The sequence below is a fragment of the Drosophila novamexicana genome, unplaced genomic scaffold (assembly GCF_003285875.2).
Source record: "Drosophila novamexicana strain 15010-1031.04,08,12 unplaced genomic scaffold, DnovRS2.1 tig00000135-arrow-arrow-pilon, whole genome shotgun sequence".
In the NCBI taxonomy this organism is placed as follows: domain Eukaryota; kingdom Metazoa; phylum Arthropoda; class Insecta; order Diptera; family Drosophilidae; genus Drosophila; species Drosophila novamexicana.
The window spans coordinates 6,285-20,725 of NW_020824776.1; the positions used below are offsets into that span (position 1 = coordinate 6,285).

Sequence of the window (14,441 nt, forward strand, 5' to 3'; positions counted from 1 at the left end):
CCGAACCGAGCAGTTTATCAATAATGCAAAACATTCGAGCGAGGGGTTGTTTACACCAGTATTTCTCCTCTGCGGAGGACGGTGGTGGGGGGAGGGGTCTGCCAGTTGAGCGGTTTTAAGTTGCTTGGGCAACAGCTCCTTGGCTTCGATACCAACCTTAAGCCCATGACACCTCCCTTTCGCATTCGCATTCGCATTCTCGTTTTCATTCTCATTCCTATTCCCCGAACGACAGCAGCATCAGCATCCGCATCCGCATCAGCATCAGCATCAGGAGCCGTTGCATTCGATGTGCATGTTTGTCGATTTGACTACGATTGCGGAAACGTATACAGTTCGTTGATCATTATCCGGTTCGTGAGGCTTTCTGGGCAATCCGTTTGCCAGGACACGTGACGTTGCCCACCGAGTCTTGACGCTATTGAACTTACTTATTACCGAATCCAGTCTGAGTTTGGAGTGTGGGTTGTGGCATGGGTGGAAGGGAGAAGGGGGGGGGGGGGGGGGGGGGGGGGGGGGTGGTACTTAGTAGTGACAACTAAAACACATTTCAATTGCTGGACACCAATGCGAAAGGCCGCTGCGAATTCCCCTGGTTAATGTTTAGCCCAACCAAGTGCTGAGAATTAACCGCCTGGCTGACTGGCAGCCACTTTGCCAATTGGCAGCCCGGCCCGTAATGCCTAGTAATGCCTATGGCGCGCATTTAATGGTACTCTTCGGGCTGCTAATGGAGCGTGCTGTAATTGCATTTCGTATATATTTCTACGAGTACGTTGTATATCCATTATAAACGCAATGTGTGCCCCGTTCCGAGTGCATTTCAGTTGCACAAAAATTGCATACAAATTGAGGGCCCTCTCAATTTGTTGATAAACTGATGAGATTTTGCTAAAATCTGCCTTATCCTGAATGTTGTTGCTGTTAAATTTTAAACAGCAATTTGATTGATATTGTAAATTAGATCTTTTAAGCTACCCATTTTTATGGGGTTCTTCTAAGATTGCGTATCACATTGCGACATTGTCGTTGTTTTGTGGCGAAAGATGAAAGCCCACCACTGAGAGTAATTATCAAGATTTACCGACGATATCCCATCTTATCTTATTTGAATATATACAAGCACAACAATAGTCGCCCACTTTTGAGTCCCTTCAGAGGGTTAGGAAAGCTTTTCGCCCATTGATAGCGATATTAACCATTATTAACACTTCAAAAAAGGCATTAGTTCGAAACGATTTTGCTATATATTTTGTCCGCTTTTTCTTACTTTTCAAATACGATCGATAAAAAATTTATATTTTCATAGTTTAGAAAGCCAGAGTGATAATCTTTGAAATTCTGACTAATAATGAGATTCTCTACGGATCAATCCCAAAATATCGATCTCTTCTCTTCTTCTCTTTTAAAATTTGGATTGTAACCTGTTTGATACTTCTGTACAACGGACGAGTATTATGCAGTGCAAGATAATTTTTATACTTGTTCTCTTTTCTTGTCAAAATTTCCTCCAAAGAATTTATTTCTTCGTAGAGAGCATTAAAATTTATTCAAAAATTTTTTAGCGAAAAGAAGGTTTTTGTATGCAAAACATTTGCGTTTGAATAAACACAACTATCATTTATTAGTTTCACTATGCTCCTAACATATTTGTAAAATCTTATTTAGATTAAACTAGGCAATTTTATATTTAAATATGCAAATACCATACATGACAAATCTTTTTGTAGCACTATTATTTTAGATTATCTGCAGAGCTGCATGGCAAAGGTGTAAAAGGGTATAAAATCTTCGATGTCCTTTTTTGTAAAGTCATCTAGCTTGATAACTTAGACAAAAAGATGTTAGTGAATACATTTTAATGTATTTGTGCCTGAAAGTTGTACTTCTTTATTTGTTTTTTTGTTGATAGATGATACACGAATTAGGTTTAGCGCACGGTGCAATCTAATTATATATACACAGAAATATCAGTCATGTTTCACTCGACTTAAATCAATAAACACAACTGAAAATTGGCACATTTTGAGCCACTGACAGGCAATGGAATCGAATCGCATAAGAAGCTGCCGATCAAAATCAAATTAGAGCAAATGCGAGGCACTTATAGGAAATGCGCACTGCAAGTCACAGGAAACAGGAAAGCGCGGAGGCTGGCAAAATCAAATAACAAAATCTGATTGAATTGAGACTGAGGTAAAGGTAAAACGGTAAACGCTGATTTATTGATTTTCAAACAGCAACTTTGACATATTCCATCTGCTTTTCCTACTATTAAATAAAGCAAATCCACAGGCTTGCAGAGTCCTTTGTGCTGCGCCTGTTGCAAATTGCTGAAATTGTGCAACAGCGCAGCTGCCACATTTTAAATAAGTAGCTTATGTATGCACTCGAACAATGTCAATTCGGGCACTTACGCACACCGAAATTTTATTAGCAACACATTTTCTTTTGTTCGCTAAACGATTTTTTATTTTCTTACCCTTGGGAAAGGATATTTTAAATTTGTCATACATTATGCAACATAAGGAGTAAGAGTAAAGCATTTATGTTATTCTCCTCCTATATCATATTGTTATCTATATTCTTCTATCAATATCATACAGCTGCCATAGGAACGATAGGTCCAAAATTAAGATGTTGCTTTTACAGTTGTTTGCTTTATATGATATGTTGACCAATCTTGGCACTTGAGAGTTTTTTCTAGCCCCCTACATATGAAACTCTCGTATATACATATGCATCGGACTTCTTTATCAAAAAGCTCAATGGGAAAAATCGTAAGAAAATGAACTTTTGTCCAGACGATCACATTTTTCTAAGATATCTTCTCGAAGGAAAAATCGTTTGGACATAACGCTTTTGTGTCTACAAAGGGTATTTGAAATGCTGCGTGCCCAAGATACTCATTTTTTCTTGTTTATTTTTATACCCTGCACCCATTAAAAATGGGTATAAGGGTATATTGTATTTGTGCGAAAGCCAAATGTATGTACAGGCAGAAGGAAGCAACTCCGACCCCGTCCGTCCGTATGTATGAACACAAGGATCTCAGAACCTATCAGAGCTAGAGACTTGAAATTTAGATGTAGATGCTCCTAGCTCCCCCGCAGATCGAGTTTGTTTCCGATAATCGATAACTTACTCCGTTTTCAAGCAATCGATATCGATATACTGTTTTTTGGGAAATTTTGGTAAATAATAAGAACTAGAGTCACCAAACTTGACATATAGCTTCTAAAATAGAATATATATATGATATAGGATTTTTCTTCATGGTTTTCCCTCTAGTTTAATCTGGCATTCAAATCTCGACACCGATTTTTTGGTCGAAATTCATGTCCAAATCTTACCCCAAGATTCGTATATCGACATGGGTCAAAAATGACCACCCCCATATCTCGGTCAAATCTCATCCGATTTTCACGAAGTTTGGCTTTTTCTTCATGGTTTTCCATCTAGTTTAATCTGGCATTCAACGCTCGACATCGATTTTTTGGTCGAAATTCACATCGAAATCTTACCCCAAGATTCGTATACAGACATGGGTCAAAATTTACCACCCCCATATCTCGGCCAAATCTCATCCGATTTTCACGAAGTTTGGATTTTTCTTCATGGGTTTATCTCTTGATTAATCTGGCATTCAAATCTCGACATCGATTTTTTGGTCGAAATTCATGTCCAAATGTTTTACCTCTTGATTAATCTGGCATTCAAATCTTGACACCGATTTTTTGGTCGAAATTCATGTCCTAATCTTACCCCAAGATTCGTATATAGACATGGGTCAAAATTTACCACCCCCATATCTCGGCTAAATCTCATCCGATTTTCACGAAGTTTGGATTTTTCTTCATGGGTTTACCTCTTGATTAATCTGGCATTCAAATCTTGACACCGATTTTTTGGTCGAAATTCATGTCCTAATCTTACCCCAAGATTCGTATATAGACATGGGTCAAAATTTATCACCCCCATATCTCGGCCAAATCTCATCCGATTTTCACGAAGTTTGGATTTTTCTTCATGGTTTTCCCTCTGGATTAATCTGGCATTCAAATCTGTACACCGATTTTTTGGTCGAAATTCATGTCCAAATCTTAGCCCAAGATTCGTATTTAGACATGGGTCAAAAATTACAACCCCCATAACTCGGTCAAATCTCATCCGATTTTCACCAAGTTTGGCTTTTTCTTCATGGTTTTACCTCTTGATTAATCTGGCATTCAAATCTCGACATCGATTATTTGGTCGAAATTCATGTCCAAATCTTACCCCAAGATTCGTATATAGACATGGGTCAAAAATTACAACCCCCATATCTCGGTCAAATCTCATCCGATTTTCACAAAGTTTGGATTTTTCTTCATGGTTTTCCCTCTAGTTTAATCTGGCATTCAAATCTTGACACCGATTTTTTGGTCGAAATTCACATCCAAATCTTACCCCAAGATTCGTATATAGACATGGGTCAAAATTTATCACCCCCATATCTCGGCCAAATCTCATCCGATTTTCACGAAGTTTGGATTTTTCTTCATGGTTTTCCCTCTGGATTAATCTGGCATTCAAATCTCGACACCGATTTTTTGGTCGAAATTCATGTCCAAATCTTACCCCAAGATTCGTATATAGACATGGGTCAAAATTTATCACCCCCATATCTCGGCCAAATCGCATCCGATTTTCACGAAGTTTGGATTTTTCTTCATGGCTTTCCCTCTAGTTTAATCTGGCATTCAAATCTCGACACCGATTTTTTGGTCGAAATTCATGTCCAAATCTTACCCCAAGATTCGTATATAGACATGGGTCAAAATGTACCACCCCCATAACTCGGTCAAATCTCATCCGATTTTCATCAAGTTTGGCTTTTTCTTAATGGTTTTCCCTCTAGTTTAATCTGGCATTCAAATCTCGACACCGATTTTTTGGTCGAAATTCATGTCCAAATCTTACCCCAAGATTCGTATATGGGTCAAAATTTATCACCCCCATATCTCGGCCAAATCTCATCCGATTTTCACGAAGTTTGGATTTTTCTTCATGGTTTTCCCTCTGGATTAATCTGGCATTCAAATCTGTACACCGATTTTTTGGTCGAAATTCATGTCCAAATCTTAGCCCAAGATTCGTATTTAGACATGGGTCAAAAATTACAACCCCCATAACTCGGTCAAATCTCATCCGATTTTCACCAAGTTTGGCTTTTTCTTCATGGTTTTACCTCTTGATTAATCTGGCATTCAAATCTCGACATCGATTATTTGGTCGAAATTCATGTCCAAATCTTACCCCAAGATTCGTATATAGACATGGGTCAAAAATTACAACCCCCATATCTCGGTCAAATCTCATCCGATTTTCACAAAGTTTGGATTTTTCTTCATGGTTTTCCCTCTAGTTTAATCTGGCATTCAAATCTTGACACCGATTTTTTGGTCGAAATTCACATCCAAATCTTACCCCAAGATTCGTATATAGACATGGGTCAAAATTTATCACCCCCATATCTCGGCCAAATCTCATCCGATTTTCACGAAGTTTGGATTTTTCTTCATGGTTTTCCCTCTGGATTAATCTGGCATTCAAATCTCGACACCGATTTTTTGGTCGAAATTCATGTCCAAATCTTACCCCAAGATTCGTATATAGACATGGGTCAAAATTTATCACCCCCATATCTCGGCCAAATCGCATCCGATTTTCACGAAGTTTGGATTTTTCTTCATGGCTTTCCCTCTAGTTTAATCTGGCATTCAAATCTCGACACCGATTTTTTGGTCGAAATTCATGTCCAAATCTTACCCCAAGATTCGTATATAGACATGGGTCAAAATGTACCACCCCCATAACTCGGTCAAATCTCATCCGATTTTCATCAAGTTTGGCTTTTTCTTAATGGTTTTCCCTCTAGTTTAATCTGGCATTCAAATCTCGACACCGATTTTTTGGTCGAAATTCATGTCCAAATCTTACCCCAAGATTCGTATATGGGTCAAAATTTATCACCCCCATATCTCGGCCAAATCTCATCCGATTTTCACGAAGTTTGGATTTTTCTTCATGGTTTTCCCTCTGGATTAATCTGGCATTCAAATCTCGACACCGATTTTTTGGTCGAAATTCATGTCCAAATCTTACCCCAAGATTCGTATATAGACATGGGTCAAAATTTATCACCCCCATATCTCGGCCAAATCTCATCCGATTTTCACGAAGTTTGGATTTTTCTTCATGGTTTTCCCTCTAGTTTAATCTGGCATTCAAATCTCGACACCGATTTTTTGGTCGAAATTCATGTCCAAATCTTACCACAAGATTCGTATACAGACATGGATCAAAAATTACCACCCCCATATCTCGGCCAAATCTCATCCGATTTTCACGAAGTTTGGATTTTTCTTCATGGTTTTCCCTCTAGTTTAATCTGGCATTCAAATCTCGACACCGATTTTTTGGTCGAAATTCATATCCAAATCTTACCCCAAGATTCGTATATAGACATGGGTCAAAAATTACAGCCCCCATAACTCGGTCAAATCTCATCCGATTTTCACGAAGTTTGGATTTTTCTTCATGGTTTTCCCTCTAGTTTAATCTGGCATTCAAATCTCGACACCGATTTTTATGTCGAAATTCATGTCCAAATCTTACCCCAAGATTCGTATATAGACATGGGTCAAAAATTACCACCCCCATATCTCGGCCAAATCTCATCCGATTTTCACGAAGTTTGGATTTTTCTTAATGGTTTTCCCTCTAGTTTAATCTGGCATTCAAATCTCGACACCGATTTTTTTGTCGAAATTCATGTCCAAATCTTACCCCAAGATTCGTATATAGACATGGGTCAAAAATTACCACCCCCATATCTCGGCCAAATCTCATCCGATTTTCACGAAGTTTGGATTTTTCTTCATGGTTTTCCCTCTAGTTTAATCTGGCATTCAAATCTCGACACCGATTTTTTTGTCGAAATTCATGTCCAAATCTTACCCCAAGATTCGTATACAGACATGGATCAAAAATTACCACCCCCATATCTCGGCCAAATCTCATCCGATTTTAACGAAGTTTGGATTTTTCTTCATGGTTTTCCCTCTAGTTTAATCTGGCATTCAAATCTCGACACCGATTTTTTGGTCGAAATTCATATCCAAATCTTACCCCAAGATTCGTATATAGACATGGGTCAAAAATTACAGCCCCCATAACTCGGTCAAATCTCATCCGATTTTCACGAAGTTTGGATTTTTCTTCATGGTTTTCCCTCTAGATTAATCTGGCATTCAAATCTCGACACCGATTTTTTGGTCGAAATTCATGTCCAAATCTTACCCCAAGATTCGTATATGGGTCAAAATTTATCACCCCCATATCTCGGCCAAATCTCATCCGATTTTCACGAAGTTTGGATTTTTCTTCATGGTTTTCCCTCTGGATTAATCTGGCATTCAAATCTCGACACCGATTTTTTGGTCGAAATTCATGTCCAAATCTTACCCCAAGATTCGTATATAGACATGGGTCAAAATTTATCACCCCCATATCTCGGCCAAATCTCATCCGATTTTCACGAAGTTTGGATTTTTCTTCATGGTTTTCCCTCTAGTTTAATCTGGCATTCAAATCTCGACACCGATTTTTTGGTCGAAATTCATGTCCAAATCTTACCACAAGATTCGTATACAGACATGGATCAAAAATTACCACCCCCATATCTCGGCCAAATCTCATCCGATTTTCACGAAGTTTGGATTTTTCTTCATGGTTTTCCCTCTAGTTTAATCTGGCATTCAAATCTCGACACCGATTTTTTGGTCGAAATTCATATCCAAATCTTACCCCAAGATTCGTATATAGACATGGGTCAAAAATTACAGCCCCCATAACTCGGTCAAATCTCATCCGATTTTCACGAAGTTTGGATTTTTCTTCATGGTTTTCCCTCTAGATTAATCTGGCATTCAAATATGAACATCGATTTTTAGTCGAAATGCATGTCCAAATATTACTCCAAGATTCGTATATACCCATGGGTCAAAATTTATCACCCTCATATCTCGGTCAAATCTCATCCGATTTTCACGAAGTTTGGATTTTTCTTCATGGTTTTCCCTCTAGTTTAATCTGGCATTCAAATCTCCACACCGATTTTTTGGTCGAAATTCATGTCCAAATCTTACCCCAAGATTCGTATATAGACATGGGTCAAAAATTACCACCCCCATATCTCGGTCAAATCTCATCCGATTTTCACGAAGTTTGGCTTTTTCTTAATGGTTTTCCCTCTAGTTTAATCTGGCATTCAAATCTCGACACCGATTTTTTGTCGAAATTCATGTCCAAATCTTACCCCAAGATTCGTATATCGACATGGGTCAATGGGACATGGGGTCCACCCCCATATCTCGGTCAAATCTCATCCGATTTTCACGAAGTTTGGCTTTTTCTTTATGCTTTTCCCTCTAGTTTAATTTGGCATTCAAATCTCGACACCGATTTTTTGGTCGAAATTCATGTCCAAATCTTACCCCAAGATTCGTATACAGACATGGATCAAAAATTACCACCCCCATATCTCGGCCAAATCTCATCCGATTTTCACGAAGTTTGGCTTTTTCTTCATGGTTTTCCCTCTAGTTTAATCTGGCATTCAAATCTCGACACCGATTTTTTGGTCGAAATTCATGTCCAAATCTTACCCCAAGATACGTATATAGACGTGGGTCAAAATTTACAACCCCCATATCCCGGCCAAATCTCATCCCATTTTCATGAAGTTTGGCTTTTTCTTCATGGTTTTCCCTCTAGTTTAATCTGGCATTCAAATCTCGACACCGATTTTTTGGTCGAAATTCATGTCCAAATCTTACCCCAAGATTCGTATATAGACATGGGTCAAAAATTACCACCCCCATATCTCGGCCAAATCTCATCCGATTTTCACGAAGTTTGGATTTTTCTTCATGGTTTTCCCTCTAGTTTAATCTGGCATTCAAATCTCCACACCGATTTTTTGGTCGAAATTCATGTCCAAATCTTACCCCAAGATTCGTATATAGACATGGGTCAAAAATTACCACCCCCATATCTCGGTCAAATCTCATCCGATTTTCACGAAGTTTGGCTTTTTCTTAATGGTTTTCCCTCTAGTTTAATCTGGCATTCAAATCTCGACACCGATTTTTTTGTCGAAATTCATGTCCAAATCTTACCCCAAGATTCGTATATAGACATGGGTCAAAATTTATCACCCCCATATCTTGGCCAAATCTCATCCGATTTTCACGAAGTTTGGATTTTTCTTCATGGTTTTCCCTCTAGTTTAATCTGGCATTCAAATCTCCACACCGATTTTTGGTCGAAATTCATGTCCAAATCTTACCCCAAGATTCGTATATAGACATGGGTCAAAAATTACCACCCCCATATCTCGGTCAAATCTCATCCGATTTTCACGAAGCTTGGCTTTTTCTTAATGGTTTTCCCTCTAGTTTAATCTGGCATTCAAATCTCGACACCGATTTTTTTGTCGAAATTCATGTCCAAATCTTACCCCAAGATTCGTATATAGACATGGGTCAAAATTTATCACCCCCATATCTTGGCCAAATCTCATCCGATTTTCACGAAGTTTGGATTTTTCTTCATGGTTTTCCCTCTAGTTTAATCTGGCATTCAAATCTCCACACCGATTTTTTGGTCGAAATTCATGTCCAAATCTTACCCCAAGATTCGTATATAGACATGGGTCAAAAATTACCACCCCCATATCTCGGTCAAATCTCATCCGATTTTCACAAAGTTTGGCTTTTTCTTAATGGTTTTCCCTCTAGTTTAATCTGGCATTAAAATCTCGACACCGATTTTTTTGTCGAAATTCATGTCCAAATCTTACCCCAAGATTCGTATATAGACATGGGTCAAAATTTATCACCCCCATATCTTGGCCAAATCTCATCCGATTTTCACGAAGTTTGGATTTTTCTTCATGGTTTTCCCTCTGGATTAATCTGGCATTCAAATCTCGACACCGATTTTTTGGTCGAAATTCATGTCCAAGTCTTACCCCAAGATTCGTATATAGACATGGGTCAAAAAGTACCCCCCCCCCCCCATGTCTCGGCCTAATCTCATCCGATTTTCACGAAGTTTGGATTTTTATACCCTGAACACATTAAAAATGGGTATAAGGGTATATTGTATTTGTGCGAAGGGCAATGTATGTAACAGGCAGAAGAAAGCAACTCCGACCCCATAAAGTAAATATATTCTTGATCTGCATAAATAGCTGAGTCGATCTAGCCATGTCCGTCTGTCTGTCCGTCCGTCCGTCCGTCCGTACATATGAACGCAAGGATCTCAGAACCTATAAGAGCTAGAGACCTAAAATTTTATATGTAGATGCTCCTAGCTCCCGCGCAGATAGAGTTTGTTTCCGATAATCGATAACTTACTCCGTTTCCAAGCAATCGATAAAAATCGATATCGATATCCTGTTTTTGGGCAATTTTGGTAAATAATAAGAACTAGAGTCACCAAACTTGACATATAGCTTCTAAAATAGAATAAATATATGCATTTGATGTTGGAAGAAGAGGGTTCAGGGTATCCTCTAGTCGGGAGCTCCCGACTAGAACATCTTACTTGTTATTTTATGTTTCATTTAATTTTTATTTTTATTTTCATTTTATTTTATATTATGCTTTTTTTGTTGTTTGCCGCTGCTGCTGTTTGTTTGTTGTTTGCGTTTGGCGTTGAGTAGCGGAAATAGTAAAAGTTTTCTAATGAGAAAAGTTTACACACAGAGACAGAAAGGAAGCCCGAAGGAGAGTGGCAGAGAGAGAGAGAGCGCGACAAAAATAGGAGTGAAGCAAAAGAGCGGGTGCTTCTAAGATGCAGACAACGAGCAACCCATATAAAGAGGCACCGCTGGAACCAACGGCGTTGTCCACACTGGCGACGAATTTAATCATCTGCCTTTACTGTTGGTCCCGTTGTTGTTCATGTTATTGTTGTTGTTGCTGTGTGCGCGAATGTGCACATCAAAAACTAAACACGTCAAAGTAAGCAACGGAAATGAGAAAAAAGTGCGCTTATTTATTTTGTACTCTTTTTCAACAATTTCGTTTTTGTCGCCTGCACCTCTATTTGACTTGGTTGACAACGAGAGACTGAGACAAAGACAAAGACGGCGACAGAAACACGCATTTTGCGCCCTACGCCTTTCGGCACGTCAGCATCAAAGCGTGTTATAATTTCAAAATTATGCAAAGCTCTGGTAAACGTGGACGTGAACTCATTCCGGCGTGTTTAGTGCCGGATATGAAGAAGAAGACCATGAAAAGAGCCCAATACTCGCACACAGTTTTCAAGTGCCAGGGCTGCAATTGACATGGTGGTGAACTTTGGCAACAGGGCGTATTATAATCAATAAACATTCAAGATATGTAACTCTAACACGTTTATTTTAGCCAAAAATTTATTAACTGATCAGATATACTTCATTAATTACACTATGTTAAGCCAACCCTATATAAAACCTTACTCTTTTGGTACACTTTTTTAATTATCTTTTATTTTATATTTTTAACTATTATTTAAAATATGTTCATAAAACCATAAATAATTTTGCAGAAAGTTCAAGCCTCTAATTGCTGAATTTGGCCAATATATATTGAAAACCGAAAGAATAAATAAATGCTTGATAGGTTCGATTACATTTAGTGACAAAATTATAATACCTTCTACAAGGGTAGAGAAACATTTAAAATAAGTTTACAAGTTAAGTTTAAGTTTTATTCAAGAAATATAAAATGGATTTAACATCTGAATTGTCTGTTATATAAATAGGTTTCTCGCTTTTAAAACAAATCATTTAATGTATCATATTCCAGTAAATTAATTTAGCGCGAGCATTATTTATGCGTGCGTATTATGCATATCTTACTTCCTCAATTTTCCAATTTGTGTATATTTTAAGAGTAGCTGGAAAATTGGCTTGGTCAGCATAATATCACAATAGCTCACCGAAACACACTCTCATTTTAAATGCCGCCCTTTTGATGTTAATGCAGATGTATCTTGAGGATACATCTTGCTTTATGTCATTTGGCAGCTGCTAATAACTCGGATTTAATAAACAATTAAATTGTTGCCCCTGTGCGATACGTATCGACAATTACTTGGCAAGCTGACATTTTACAAGATTTCGGATAACGTTTAACAAGCCAATTAAAATCGAAATACCCATGGGGGCAGAACGTATATAAGAAGCTGCACAGCTAACTGCTGGCCAGCGGCGAGAAGTCACAGTTTCTCCCATTCCCAAAATATTGAACGCGACGTGACGGCTCGAAAATGAAGCTATTTTGCGTTGTTTTGGTTGTTTACGTGGTGGCTTTGACATTGTTCGGCGTGGACGGACGTGGTGGCGGTGGCGGTGGCTCCACAAAGGGCTTGGAGGTAAGCGACATAATACTTGCTGCACTATTACAAATATTTAAAATAAGTTTTTGCTACAGGAGCCCGTGCGCCTCTTTGTCAGGGTAAGTCTGTTGTGAAATAAATGGCACAAAAGTTAAAATCTCTCTGCCCCAAGACGCGTCGCCAATTAAGCGTTAATGAAGAGGAATTGGTGCGGCGACGCCTCCTGGGTTATAAGAATTTACTTATGCGATTTTGCCAATGCCTACTAATTCTAGACACGGCGCCATGTTCACACTCATAAAAAGGGACTTGAGAGCGCATCGGCTTATGTCAACAACGAGCAACCGCCACCACCCCCACCACATTTGAGAGTAAGCTATCAGATATAACTATAAAGTATTACATCTGAAATCTGTCCATATGCTAACAGCCCCGTCGTAATACCATTAACTTGAACAACGAACCAACGCAGGTGACTAACGAAGAACCACCACCACATACCAGGGTAAGTAAAATATTCCAATACTTTACTATCAGCTACTCCTATCTTTATTAACTAGTTAGTTCCCATTTGATCTGTGTTCATTCCTCTGTATTCTGGCAACAATAAGGTTACCCATTCATTGGCCAGCTACCACCTGGTATTCCCTTACCACTAGCTAGTATACCAATACCAATACCCTTGCGCTAAAGCGATGTTAATGGAAGCATTATAAGAAAAAAATGGTTATAGGACTTTCTCAGTACCAGGAGCCTCAGCGAGCTCATTTGTCATTTAGGGAAAATATTTTTTTGAACTTGTTAGGCATAGTTTTAAAAGACTCAAATTAGAGACTATGCAACATCATCAAAGAGTTAAATCACTTTACTAATTGCACATTATTTATTATTTCTGGCTCAACAGCAACGCCGCCAGATGCCATCGCCACCTGAGGGAATGCCAGCACCGCCTGATGGAGTGCCAGCACCACCCGCGGGTATGCCAGCACCACCAGCTTAAGGATAAGGAATAGCTAAATATTATTTACATACATATATCATATAGTAAGGCGCTTGCGTAGGGGTTAGGGAACCACGGCAACAATAAGGAATTAGCCATAAAATAAAATATGTTTCAAGCATTCCAAAAAAACATTTACCAAATCGCCTAGCTGATTTATAAACTCATAAACGATTTAACATTTCCAAGTAGTATCTGTAATCTGCGCTAATCCTCTGCAGCTGCTCCGCAAACATAAATCAGGTAGTTTTGCCCAGATGCTACCTGCAATTTTTTTTTTTCCATGACGCGTATTTAAGAGTCTGTTGGTTGTGAGTTTAGTCAGTTGCAGATCGTCTTTCGTCAGGATGAAGCTCGTTGCGTTTCTTTTGCTAAGCAGCCTCACTTTTGCCTTGGTTCTGGCCTTTCCTGATAACCACAATGCAGTTGCTGATTTGCCAGATGCTGACCTGCATGCTGATGCAATTTCCACGACAGGAGAGGGAGGCGCCGCCACGCCATCAGAGACTAATCAGCTACGTCGGCCACGTCATCTTCTGAAGAAGCTGTACTATCCACAGCCACAGGTGATAGTACAACCAATTCTGGTACAACCGCAGCCCTACTATACCAATTCCTACATTGGTGCTGGTCGAGGTTATAATATTGGCTATGGCATAGGAAAAAGCTATAAGAAATGGTAGAACATTTTATCGAAAATTTAATAAATGAAAATGTTGTCTTAAAGCAAAGCGCTTTTTGTTGTTCCTTTTTTATGCAAAGTCAAATTTCTCCAGCGCAAATCCCTTAAGTCCAAAACAGTCGTAGACTTGACGGCAACGGTCGCATTTTCTTCCAAACTCCCGCCACAATTGTCTCTCTAATGCCTAATTAGGCATGCTAGGCACGTAAGTCTAATTCCCAAAAACTTAGAGAAGGTCGCGGCTCGTCGGTTGGAATGCAAGATTTTTAAATAATTTCAATATATTACAGCATTTAAAGTCAGAGAAAAATGAAGAGCTAA

The 14,441-nt window shown here is 38.8% G+C and overlaps 2 protein-coding genes and 1 long non-coding RNA gene across 3 annotated transcripts; all 3 read left to right on the top strand.

Moving 5' to 3' along the window:
* Positions 1-1,999: 1,999 nt before the first annotated feature.
* On the top strand, positions 2,000-11,537 carry LOC115758148. Its single transcript, XR_004017406.1, has 3 exons — positions 2,000-2,196; positions 10,818-11,075; positions 11,183-11,537. It is a non-coding gene; the product is annotated as an uncharacterized LOC115758148 (long non-coding RNA).
* A 783-nt stretch (positions 11,538-12,320) lies between these two features.
* Positions 12,321-13,570, top strand: LOC115758146 (wiskott-Aldrich syndrome protein homolog 1-like). Its single transcript, XM_030698680.1, has 5 exons — positions 12,321-12,474; positions 12,534-12,557; positions 12,714-12,809; positions 12,869-12,943; positions 13,343-13,570. The coding sequence occupies exons 1-5, from the start codon at positions 12,370-12,372 to the stop codon at positions 13,436-13,438; spliced, it is 396 nt and encodes a 131-aa protein (XP_030554540.1). The 5' UTR covers positions 12,321-12,369; the 3' UTR covers positions 13,439-13,570.
* Positions 13,571-13,636: 66 nt separating this feature from the next.
* Positions 13,637-14,121, top strand: LOC115758149. Its single transcript, XM_030698683.1, has one exon. It carries the CDS (start codon positions 13,786-13,788, stop codon positions 14,119-14,121), a length of 336 nt encoding a protein of 111 aa, XP_030554543.1. The 5' UTR covers positions 13,637-13,785.
* Positions 14,122-14,441: the final 320 nt, after the last annotated feature.